This window comes from Mytilus californianus, unplaced genomic scaffold (genome assembly GCF_021869535.1).
Source record: "Mytilus californianus isolate M0D057914Y unplaced genomic scaffold, xbMytCali1.0.p SCAF_4, whole genome shotgun sequence".
NCBI classification, from domain to species: Eukaryota; Metazoa; Mollusca; class Bivalvia; order Mytilida; family Mytilidae; genus Mytilus; species Mytilus californianus.
Window position 1 is genome coordinate 8,977,501 of NW_026262690.1, and position 13,328 is coordinate 8,990,828.

Consider the following 13,328-nt stretch of genomic DNA (forward strand, 5'->3'; position numbering starts at 1 on the left):
GTACTTATCTAAGGATAAAATCATTATAGATACCAGGAATAAAATTTTGAACGCCCGACGTGTGTTTCCTCTACGAAAGACTCATCAGTGACGCTCGAATAAAATAAACTGTTAACGCAGATATATGTATTGCCTTTTGTAGTTTTGATAGTATAACGCAAATAGTGAACCAAATCCAAATGGCAATATTTAAACATGTAAATAATGCGAAACATTCAAAGTCAATGAACCATGACTTATGGTGCAGGACCAAGTGACCTAATGGAAATAAGAAATGCCAATGCTTTTATAACTGCATACCGAATATCATTGACTTAACATTAGTGGTGCCTCTTAAATTGATATAATCACAAACTTAACATGTAAACTATGCAAAACATTCAAAGTCAATAGACCATGACTGAGGGGGCGGAGCCAAATTATTTGAAATAATTTCCATGGAAATGAGATGTGTCAATGTTAATGCATCTACATACCAAATATCATTGACCTACCACTAGTGGTCCCTATCAATCTTACCTAATCACAACCTAATACGTGTAAAGTAGGCAAAAGTTTCAAAGTCAATAGACCATGACTGAGGGGTTGGGTTTGAATAATCTCCATGGAAATGAGATATTCTAATGATTATACAACTGCATATATGCCAAATATCACTTACTTAACATAAGTGGTCCTCTTAAACTGATCTAATCACAAACTTAACATGTAAACTATGCAAATCATTCAAAGTCAACAGACCATGACTGAGGGTTCGGGGTTTTATAATTTCCATGGAAATGAGATGTGTCAATGATAATGCATCTACATTTATACCAAATATCATTGACCTACCACTAGTGGTTCGTCTTAAACTGACCTAATCACAAACTAATACATGTAAAGTAAGCAAAAGTTTCAAAGTCAATAGACCATGACTGAAGGAGCGGAGCCAAATAATCTCAATGGAAATGAGATGTGCCAATGCTAATACAAATGCATACCAAAGATCACTCACCTACTACTAGTGGTTCCACATAAACTGACCTTATCACAAACTAATACACTGTTGACGCCGCCACCGCCGACGCCGTCGGAAGCAGCATACTTAAGTCTCACTTTTCACTTCGTCAAGGCGAGACAAAAAGTTAACTAGGCCAAATAAAGTACGAAGTTGAAGAGCATCAGGACTGTTGGATATGAACCACACAATGAATAGAAAACAGAAACAGAAATATTCAAAATCATAATATAATTAATTGCATTGGGTAAAACAAAATTTGGTATGCCTCCGAGAGCAGAAGCAAAATAAAAAGTATTAACTACCAAAAATGAAAATAAATGAACTCTGTAAAAAAAAAACATACCAATTTGACATTCGATTTATCAAATGCAATTTAACAGTCATATTCAAAGAAACATAATCCTATTTCTAAAATGGTGAATTTGTCTTACAGACAGACATGAAAAACTTTTAAACAATATTTAAATTTATACAAAAGCACAAAAGCGGATGATAATCCTTTAATTGTAGCTGGTTTTGAAAATAATATTCAATATACTTGAGATCTTATAAAATGGTGAAGTACCTTACACATAGTAAATATATACAACTAAAACTGTAACATAAAAAAAACCCACAAACAATATATCCTCAAAAGTTAAAAAAAGATTTAGGCAATACTCTGAAAATATTTCAGTCATCTAAAAAAAGAACATCCTCTGACTCTCTCTCTCATTCATATACATGTATGATTTGCACGCACATGGAAGTGAAACCTGTACTTCTTGAAAGACATCCTTAATAAGTCAAACACCTAGTAAAATGAAGTGCAATGAATTATTCACATGTTAAAACTTTTAATCATAGAATTCATTCGTTTGTTTTCTATGCTTTTACATTATATATTATAGTTTTTGAACCAAAAATGTCTGTGTAAATATGAGTTTATACAATATACAACTATAAGACCTGTTGAGAAGTTCAAATCAGATCCGAATAAAATAAATAGATCATATACACAATATTCATCAACTCTTAAGATGGTTATATTAAAAATATCTATTTCGAAGACGAAAAAACTGCGTAAAAGTTATAAAATATATGTTGATAATAAGCATCTTTAATGTGAATACTTAAATGCCACAAGTGGATATCGTTTCCTGGAATTATGACATAAGTTTATATAATGAACACACTAGTGGAAAAAATGGGACTTTTGAATCAACAATCTTAAAGAATACACGAAGGTCACTCCTGCTAAAGTTTGTGTTGCCTATTTTGCAGCTACAAATGGTAACATGTTTATCTTGGACTTCAACCGACGATAAAGTAAATACTTAATTTTGGGTAGGATCATTATCAGATCACCTATGGATCATTCAAATGTACATTTTAAAAAGATGTACAAGAAAAGATTGACAAAAGAAGTCTATACGGTATGAGTTTTTCTCATTGTTGAAGGCTGTACGGTTGCCTATAATTGCTTACATCAACTCTATTTGAACTTTGGTGGAAAGTTGTCTCATTGGCAATCATACCACATTTTCTTATTTATATATATATAAAATGGATCTTCAGTGTTTTATTGATAGAGCATCGGGATTATATGTTAACTTTAGAGTAAGACTTGTATAAAAGAAGATCCTCCGTGTTGGCATGCTACCTCTTCGAAATTAACAGTAATAATGCAGGGAACATCATTATAGATGTTAAACGGAAGCAGATTGAGAAAATACATTAGGAATATTGTCATTGCAACATAAGTTTCGATATAGGTCAACAAGCTCTAATAAAACTGCTACTGCATCAATTAGTTTTTGACATGCATTAGTAAAAAAAAAACCAAAAAAAAACTACAGCACCATGTAAAACTTATAGTATCACTTTCTATATATTCCACGTGTTTTACATCAATGTTTCCTCTCTTGAGCGTTCATTTCGGATCAAGGATTTATTCGAAAACATTTTTGTTTTAGACTTGGGGTCTTCAACTGTAAACAGTGCCTCGTCTCGATGTCTGTGATATTTAAACAGTATGTATTTGCTGTAGACATTCCGTCTACATGAGATCAATACAAGGCACACGATAAGCGCACATGAAGCTATGCTAGCAGCAATAAGCCCTGTGATTAAACGCGATTTTGCGTCATTATGTGACGTCTGTGTGATCGGGCATTTCATTTCAACTGTATTCAGTTTTAATATATATTTTGTCTGTCTATTCAGTGAACATGTTGCTTTTTCGAGAGTCTGCCGCGTGCCACTTTTTTGTAACAGTTTACTTGTCTTTATCCAAATTAAATCACACGAACAGGAAAAATTGTTTTGGCCTATTTTTAAGATTTTCAAATTGTCCCAGTTAAGCATACGCTCATGTAAGGTCCGAAGAGCATTACCCTCGAGAAAAATGGTTTGCAGCTTGTATGAATCAGGAAATGCATCTATTGGTATGTCGCGAAGTTTTCTGTTGTTTGTCATAAAGAGTTGTGTTAGTGCCACAAGACCAGCAAATCCTTTTGATTCAATGTATTCTAAATCCTCAATGCGTGACAAGTGCAAACTCTTAAGACGGTAAAGTGAGACAAAAGCAGATGAGCGCACGGACTTAAATACATTCATGCTGAGGTCAAGATAAGACAAAGAAGGTATAGACTGTATTGCTGGTGGTACATCTTCTAACATGTTGTTGGCCATATGAAGATACACCAGGTTTAATGGTTGAACAGTCGAATTTCCTGCTGGAATACTAAATCCTTTAGGGTGAATCGTTTTAATTGTATTACCTGTTAAATGCAATTTCTTTAACTTCAAACAATTTTTAAATGCATATTTATCTATTGCTGATATCGAATTATTGTTCATCACTAAAAAATCTAACCGAGGAGTTCGAGAGAAAAATGAAGTCGGCACTGTAGTTAAGCGATTGTTTTCTATGTAAAAGTCCTTTAGTGATGGAAGAATACTAAATGAATTTTCACGTATTGTTGAAAGAAAATTGTTATTCAAATCTATAAATTCAAGATTAGAAAGATTTGAGAATGCATTATTTTCTATGTGTTCTATTTTATTGTCACCTAGATACAGGTTTTCTATTTTTAGATTAACAAATATTCCCGGTTTAATTACAGTAAGTATGTTCTTATTTATCCTCAAATCAGTCAATTTTGTCAAATATCTAAATGCACCTTCTTCTACTTCCGATATTTTGTTGAATTCTAAATGTAACGACGTCAAATTTGTAAATTTCCGAAAGCTCTCACTTTGAAGAGTCTCGATAACATTGTGGGATAGATCAAGGAATTGAATAGTTGCTGAACTGGAACCAAAATTTGGAATCGCATTAAGTTTCCTAGAACTACAGTCAACAGTGTTACTCTCCCAATCACAAGTACAGTTGTTTACACAGGTTTTGTTTTCACCTAATGCTAGCAGTCTCTGAAGTAACATGAATTTAATTAAGATGAGTGCAATAAGGTTGATCATTCTTTATTCCTGAAAAAAAATGTATAAACAAAGATCATACTTGTGTACAGTCAAATTGACATTCAATCGTAAATAAGAACAGATCACATAGATTCATTTAATTGAAGTAGATGTAGACAATGATTTATCATCAATATTATGGAGAAAAAAAACCACAGCACTGCACGTTTTAATGAATATCCATAAATGTAAAATTTACTCCAATCTTTTAAAAGAAAACTAGTTAGCTCCCCTTCGCCAGGAATGTTTAAGGCTTGCGATCATGTTAAACCCCGCCACATTATGTATGTGCATGTCCCAAGTCAGGCTTGAAAGTCAATGGTCGTATTTGTTTGTTGTTTATCATATTTGCTTTTTATATTATTGTATAGTTTTATCTATTGCACTATGTTGTCTGAAAGGTATCCATCGGTATATGCATGAAGATTGAAATCACAGTTGTTTTCCATTCGTTTGATGTGTTTTTACGGAAGCCTTTTACGGCCATGCTAATTTACATTTTCCAATTTGATATAACATTAATTTGTTATAACAAATTATTAATTTGATATAACACATTATTAATTTGATATAACAGATTATCAATTTGATATAACACATTATTAATTTGATATAACATATTATCAATTTGATATAACACATTATTAATTTGATATAACAGATTATTAATTTGATATAACAGATTATCAATTTGATTTAGCAGATTATCAATTTGAAATAACAAATTATCAATTTGACATAACAAATTGTGAATTTCTCTACCAATAGTATTATTTAATCATTGATTGAAAGATTGCGTAACCCAAATTGGCGCATTTTTTGTATTGATTGATTGTTGATTTGACATCCAGTGACAAATATCTAATGCATATTCAAAACTCTGTTTAACAGGTTTAATGTTTCTGAACCCTCCCCCTCTTATCCTTATTTGGGGCAGTTTTACGGACTAGTTTCTCTATTTAGTACATGGGACCAGCGGCTCTTTTCACAAAAAATCTTAAGAGTAAAAATACTCGTAAGTCATACACATTTCAGTATAACTTACGATCAATTTTAATCGTAAGATTTTTTGTGAAAAGAGTCGCTGGTGTCTAAGAACGAACAAATATAAGAGAGAAAAAGGGGGCATCTTTGATCAAATCATAGTGCATATCGTCAAGTCAGAAAGAAATGAATAGTTCTATTGAGATATTGGTGTTTCTAGGAATATAGGAACATGCAAGGATAAAAAATGCTTCCCCTTCTTAAAATAGCCAGGCATGTCCTTATATCAATTTCAATAGGAACATGCAAGGGTTAATTAAACATCCTAAAATTCATCCTTGCAATTTTCTTTATAAATTTGTTTCAATATCTATTTTTTACGGAAGCCCATTTAAGACATTCCTGAAATATAATTTGAATTCGAAATCACGAATTTAAATCGTTATCACGAATTGTATAATTCGTTATAACAGATTAAATTTGTGATAACGAATTGGTGGAAATCGTTATAACAGATTTTGTAATTCATTTTTACGAATTAAATTCGTTATCACATTTTTTTGTAATTTGTGATAACGAATTAAAATCGTTATAACGAATTGTATAATTGGTTATAACGGATTATATTCGTTATAACGAATTTGTGGAATTAGTTATCACAGTTTTTATTGTAATTTGTTATTTCGGATGAAATTTCATGATCACAGATTTTTAGCTCACCTGACCCACAGGGTTAAGTGAGCTTTTCTCTTCACTTTGCGCTCGTCGCTGTTCATTACTTTAAAAAAAAATCTTCTTCACAGAAACCTTTTGGCCAAAGTGAAACAAACTTGACCACAATCAATTTAGTTTTAACGCATTTTATTTGCAAAATTAGCAAAAGGGATTGGACACAAACTGAAACAACATTAGTGGGGTCTTCTCAATGTACAAATATAAACACAGAAACACTTAACCTAAAAGTTTTTGTCGTGTAAACGAATGGGTTATCTCACAAACTGATACGTAAGTTTATTAGCCAGTGACCCAGTTTACAAACCAAAACTCTCTAGAAAAATTCGTAAGGGTTCCGCGGAACCCAGTGCCTCGCCTACTTTTGCTGTTCGTCGCAGGCTCAACAAAAATGGGGAAAAAATTATTAAAATTTTTTCTCTAGATACTATCTTTTGATTGTTAGAAGTTCTGTTCAAGTTTGGTAAAAATCCAAGAAGGTTTATGAATCTAATAAATGTTTTAAAAACTTTAACTGCAGACTGTACGTAATGTTAACTGGAATAAAACTAAGTCCGTTTATAAGTAATATACGGAAAAACAGGAAATAAATTTTTACAAAATTTCCTTCTAGATACTAGCTTTTGATCATAAACAAGCTTCTGTCCAAGTATGGTACAAATCCAGGATAGTTTAAGAAAGTTATTTAAATTTGAAAAACTTTAAGCACAGAGTGAATGTAATGTTAACTGGCAGAAAAACTAAGTCCATTTATGAGTAAAATACGAATAAACAGGATTTTTTTTTTACAAAATTTACTTCTGGATACTATCTTATGATCATAAACAAGCTTCTGTCCAAGTTTGGTTGAAATGCAGGATAGTTTAAGAAAGTTATTAAAATTTGAAAAACTTTAACCACAGAGTGAATAATAATGAATAAAAAATGAATCGATTACGAATTATGAGTATTAAACAGATTTTTTATGCCCCCGCCGCTAGGCAATGCGGCATAAAGTATAGCCCTTGTCCGTCAGTCCAGTCCGTCCGTCGCGTACGTTCATAAAACTGGTTTCCGTTCTCTTACTTTAGTTTGCCTCAACCAAATGTTATAAATTTTAATTATACACTATGCTTATTACCACAAAACACAGATCAAATTTGAAATTGAATGGCGTCACTTTAACCGTTCTTGAGTTATGCCCCTTTACAAATGGACAAAGATTTAGTGCTAAATCTGTCGTTTTCGTTCTCTAATTTTAGTTTGCATCAACCAAATGTTAGTGAACTACTACACAATACCTATTAACACAAAACACAGATCAAGTTTGAAATTGGGTGGCGTCACTGTTACCGCTCTTGAGTTGTGCCCATTTAGCGCCCATTTACAAAACAAAAAAACAAACAATATTCCTAATTAAGTGTCCAATCTCTTTTGCTAAATTTTCAAATAAAACTCGTTAAAATTAAATTGATTGCGGTCAAGATTGTTTCACTTTTGACCAAAAAGTTTCAGTGAAGAAGTTTTTCGAAAAAGTTAATGAACAGCGACGGGCGCAAATTGAGAAAGAAAAGCCAACTTAACCCTGTGGCCAGGTGAGCTAAAAATCTGTGATAATGATTTTTAATCCGAAATCACAAATTACAAAAACCTTTGATAACTAATTCCACAAATTTGTTATAACGAATACAATCGATTATAACCAATTATACAATTCGTTATAACGATTTTAATTCTTTATCACAAATTACAAAAAAATGTGATAACGAATTTAATTCGTAATAACGAATTACATAATCTGTTATAACGATTTCCACCAATTCGTTATCACAAATTTAATCTGTTATAACGAATTATGCAATTCGTGATAACGATTTAAATTCGTGATTTCGAATTCAAATAATATTTTTGGGAGGTCCTTAATTTTTGATTTGGAAACATTTTTTTTCAAAATAAAGACCCACGCGCGAGATTTAGAAGGATTGTGTCGTCACGTGATGCTCAGATATATACGTCTGGAGTTTTAATTTCTGTTGAACAGAACACACGTGTTACACTACGGAAGCCCAATTAGGACCTTCAAAAAAATTTTGAATTCGAAATCACGAATTTAAATTGTTATCACGAATTGTATAGTTCGTTATAAGAAATTTAATTTGTGATAACGACTTGTTGGAAATCGTTATAACGAATTGTATAATTGGTGTGAACGGATTATATTACAAAAAAAACTGTGATAACTAATTCCACAAATTCGTTATCCCGAATATAATTTGTTATAACCAATTACACAATTCGTTATAACGATTTTAATTCGTTATCACGAATAACAAAAATTGTGATAACGAATTTAGTTCGTAATTACGAATTTCAAAAATCTGTTATAACGATTTCCAACAATTCGTTTTCACAAATTTAATCTGTTATAACGAATTGTATTCGTGATTTCGAATTCAAATTATATTTTTGGAAGGTCCTAAATGGGCTTCCGTATTACGCTGTATAATCTGAGCAGCTTAATAACATCATGACTCCGAGTAATGATTATTATGCATCAATATAAATTTACAATTCTGTCCATACAGCAAGTTTCAGAGTATTCCTGGCAATATTGAGCATGGAACGATAAACGTATTTACACTTTTGGTATTTAGCTGAATTTTGTCTCCGAATGACCTTAGATCTTCTCCGAATAACCTTCTGACTTCAAGCAACAATCACTTTTTAAAAATGACGTCATTTTTTTTAGATTGTGATGTCAAATTTTACGGGAACTTGTGTGATTTTAAGTAATGGCGGACAAATTTGCATACAAGTGTAAATACGTCTATTTTCCCGCAATAAGTGAATATTTTTTTAAAATTTATATCTTAACCTCCTAGTATTGTCTGATGCATGTGTAAAGACCGTTTATATATTTCTATTGTATTAACCGAAGAAGATATACAACCATATTTATTTTTCACTGTAATATACTTGATACATTAGATCAAATTGCATCTTTTTTTCACATATCACCCTGACACGAAATGTTCTCAACGGGCATGTTATCTTTTTTAATATATATGTAAGTCTCAAATGTATGTCCGGCCTCAAATCTGTTTCTTTTTTTTTATATTGCGTTATAGACGTCCCATATCAATGTCCTTTCTTTCCTCAAATCTGTGACCTTTTCAACAAACGTATTGACGTCTGAGAATCGAAAGCAAGAGGGAAAAAAGAAGTGTAATAAAGTCCTCTTTTTGGAAACACCCACACTAATAAGGAAATCGTCTGCAAATGGAGAAGGTGAATAAAATGCTTGTTGAAAACAAATCTCTGTTTAATCACCTGACAGTCTTTGCTTTCAAGTTATAGCACAAGGATTGGGACACATTTGGTCAGATAATTGAATCGCAGGTACTTTACTTAAGAGGATACAGATTTGAGGCCGGATTTTTTTACAAAGACATAAATTGCGAATGACTTAATGACTATAGACACTGCTCTAGACACAGAATTGAGGACGCACTTTTTAAACGAACATAGATTTGCGAATGACGTAACTATTGGACACAAATTTGAGAAAAGGATATAGATTTGAGGCTTTATATCTAGGTATGTCGATATCATGTTCAGGTGGATATATAGTATCAATTTTCCAGCAAAACTTTTTATTTTATTTGTATTTTTAGAGGAGTCTATAATTATTAATTCATTTTTTTCTGATCTTCTTTTTGTCATATAACAGCTTGATAAAAAAACATTTGTATAGGCACGAATCTAATGCATCAAAGACATTCAATTATGTGTTTTAGTTTTCTTTAAACAAACGAAATCGAGTTTGTTGCATTTTAAAGGTATAAAGCTTTAAAGAAAAAAATGTCCTTAATGTTTTGGATTAGTCATATCTTACTATTTTACTAGACATAAGTTCTAGTATCGAAATGTGTGAATGACGTATTCTGGGATTAATATCTATTGGTCCCTGGTGTTATAAATAGCAAAATATCAGGTATCAATTTACAAGAACCGCCTTTCATAATAAGTTTATCTTTTGTAGTCGATACAAGATGTATAAAACAATAAGACAAGTGACAGTCATGTCACTTCAATGTCTGATGAAAACAATAACAAGTACGGTTATAGGCTATATATTTACATACTTGACCTTAAATGGTCGCATTGATTAGGAGATAAAGATGACTCATACTATATTATGTACTTAAATCTTCTTACCGGTTAGCCGGGAGTTAAAATTCACAGTAGATAAACCCAAACATTAAAATACACCTACCTTATACAGCTTATCCAGCTAAATTGTGACGATAATACACTATTATAAGTTACATTTTAGATACTATTTTTATGAATTAACAATAGCGTGACTGTGATATAAGATTAACAACGCCATCTATCGGACAGGTGTCGTGAAGGTATATCGATCATCCATAAATCATAATAATGTTAAAAATGTAATATGACGCTATATTTTCATTTGTTTATTATGTTGATGTGCTGGAGTTTTACGTTGTTTCTGACAGATTTTAATATTCAGTGCATGGACAAAAGAATTCGTCATTTACAGTAAAATAAAACACATTACAAAAAATTTAAGAAGGCATTTATATTTTACAAACCAGGTGTTGGATGTTTTAGAAATGTCTGATTCTTCAGTTGTTTAATTTTCTCCTGATGTAAACTCAATGATAATTATTTACGAAATTATTTTAGTTGAAATATGTATGTAAATTTCCTGATAACTAGTAAATGAAACACAAATAATCAGAAAATTAAAAAACTTCACATCAAAATTTTAGTAAAATAAACAAATACGTTCACTTATGTGTTAATTCTCACTCTAATGGTACTAAGTTTATTAAAATCCGACATGAAATGACCGATAATAATTTTTTTGAAATATCAATATGGCTTTATATGAAATATATAACGAAACATCGCAAATGACGAATACTGATACCTAGGCACTGTAAACAAATGTATAAGTTCCTATGCTTCTTAAACAGTTTCCGTTTATAAAATATATTTAATTTAACTTAACAGAAAATTACTTTAAAGTTCTTTACTCGGCAAATTGTCGATTTAAGTCTTGCGTGCCTTTAACTATTTGCATATTACATATTTCTGTATTTTAAGGTAATGATATGCTTATATTAATCTATAAGTCGCTAGCATACCTTATGAACACCCAGCATACCTGATGAACACCAATCATACCCAATGAACAACCCAATGATGACTGAAGAATATAAATATGGTCACTTTGGTCTTCTTCCGACCGACAGTAAAACCCTTGCCAAAGTGGTTGTCCATATGACTTTGCGGGATGTACAATTACGCAACCACGTCTGGTCAGAATGGGGAAGTTAAATCCGATGCCTAGTGTTAAGAGAGTGTCACGCTCTATACACGTTAAGAACCCTTGCAACAACTTTTTAATAGGTCCGAATGAGGTCTTTTGCAAGGCAAAACTTCGTTTCTATCTAATATGCCCTTATTTTCAAGTGGCGATTCAATTTCCTCGACCTTCATCCCTGGCGGCCTCTATTTTTTACAGGTCATACTTATTTTCATTATTGTTAATTTGTTCTCGTCCTGAACATGCATGAAATATTTGCCAACGGATGTTAATCAACCAACAATCAATCATCAATCTGAGAACATACATGATGGCATACCAATAAATACCTTACACTACCGGTGAACACCTAGCAGCTAGCATACCTGATGACCACCTAGCATACCAATAAACATCTTATATTACCGGTGAATACCTGAACCCGAAGAACACCTTGCATACCCCTGAACATATTATATTACTGGTGAGCTCAGATAAAACGTAAGAACACATTGCATACCTTAAAACACCAAACATACCTGATTACACCCTAGCATACCTGATAAACACTTAGCAAACCCGATAAACACCAAACATATCTAATTACACCCTAGCATACCTGATGAACACCAAACATATCTGATTACACCCTAGCATACCTGATAAACAACTAGCGTACCTGATGAACAAACATATCTGATTACACCCTATCATACCTGATAAACACCTAGCGTACCTGATAAACACCAAACATATTTGATTACACCTTAGCATACCTGATAAACACCAAACATACCTGATTACACCCTATCATACCTGATAAACAACTAGCGTACCTGATAAACACAAAATATATCTGATTACACTCAAGAATACCTGATAAACATCAAACATATCTGATGACGCCCTAGCATACCTGATGAACACCAAACATATCTGTTGACGCCCTAGCATACCTGATAAACACCTAGCGTACCTGATGAACACCAAACATATCTGATTACATCCTAGCATACCTTATAAACACGTAGCGTACCTGATAAACACCAAACATATATGATCACACTCTAGCAAAGCTGATGACCTTCTTAATACTACACAGTCAGGTTTCAGACCTAAACATTCGTGCACAACTGCACTTACTAAATTAGTAGATGAATGGTTAGCAAATATAGATAATGGAGAAATAAACGGAGTTATATTTTTAGATTTAAAGAAAGCTTTTGATCTGGTTAATCATATTATTTTATTAAAAAAGCTTGAATATTATAATGTTTCAAACTGTACACTAGACTGGTTTAAGTCATACTTGTTTGAACGAAGTCAACAAGTTAAGGTCAATAACGTCATGTCTAATACTAAATGCATAAAAACTGGTGTACCACAAGGCTCTATCCTTGGCCCTCTGTTATTTATTTTATATATCAATGATTTACCACTGAACATAAAAAATTCATTAATAGATTTATATGCAGATGATTCTACATTACATAGTAAAGGTAATAATGTACTTCAGTTAACTGCTAACCTTCAAAATGATATTCATGTAATTGAAAACTGGTGTTCGCAAAATTGTATGAAACTAAATGCCAAAAAGTGTAAATCAATGATTATTGGTTCAAAACAGAGGCTTTATTCAACTGGGATCAGTTTAGATATCAAAATTTCAGATGAACAAATAGAGAATGTAGATTGTGAAAAACTTCTCGGTTTATATATCGACAAAAACCTAAATTGGAATGAGCAAATAGATAAAATGTCATGTACAATATCAAATAGAATCAATTTATTACAAAAGATAAGAAAATATGTACCTATGCATATACGTAT

At 31.9% G+C, this 13,328-nt stretch overlaps 1 protein-coding gene across 1 annotated transcript; it reads right to left on the reverse strand.

Moving 5' to 3' along the window:
• Positions 1-2,092: 2,092 nt before the first annotated feature.
• Positions 2,093-10,548, reverse strand: LOC127737411 (leucine-rich repeat-containing G-protein coupled receptor 4-like). The gene is made up of 2 exons (XM_052248063.1): positions 10,437-10,548; positions 2,093-4,474 (listed from the first exon to the last, which is right to left on the reverse strand). Exon 2 carries the CDS (start codon positions 4,463-4,465, stop codon positions 2,888-2,890), a length of 1,578 nt encoding a protein of 525 aa, XP_052104023.1. The 5' UTR covers positions 4,466-4,474; positions 10,437-10,548; the 3' UTR covers positions 2,093-2,887.
• Positions 10,549-13,328: the final 2,780 nt, after the last annotated feature.

Excerpts from the sequence above, each read along its gene's own strand:
- LOC127737411 (XM_052248063.1), bottom strand. The coding sequence starts at position 4,465 with ATGATCAACCTTATTGCACTCATCTTAATTAAATTCATGTTACTTCAG.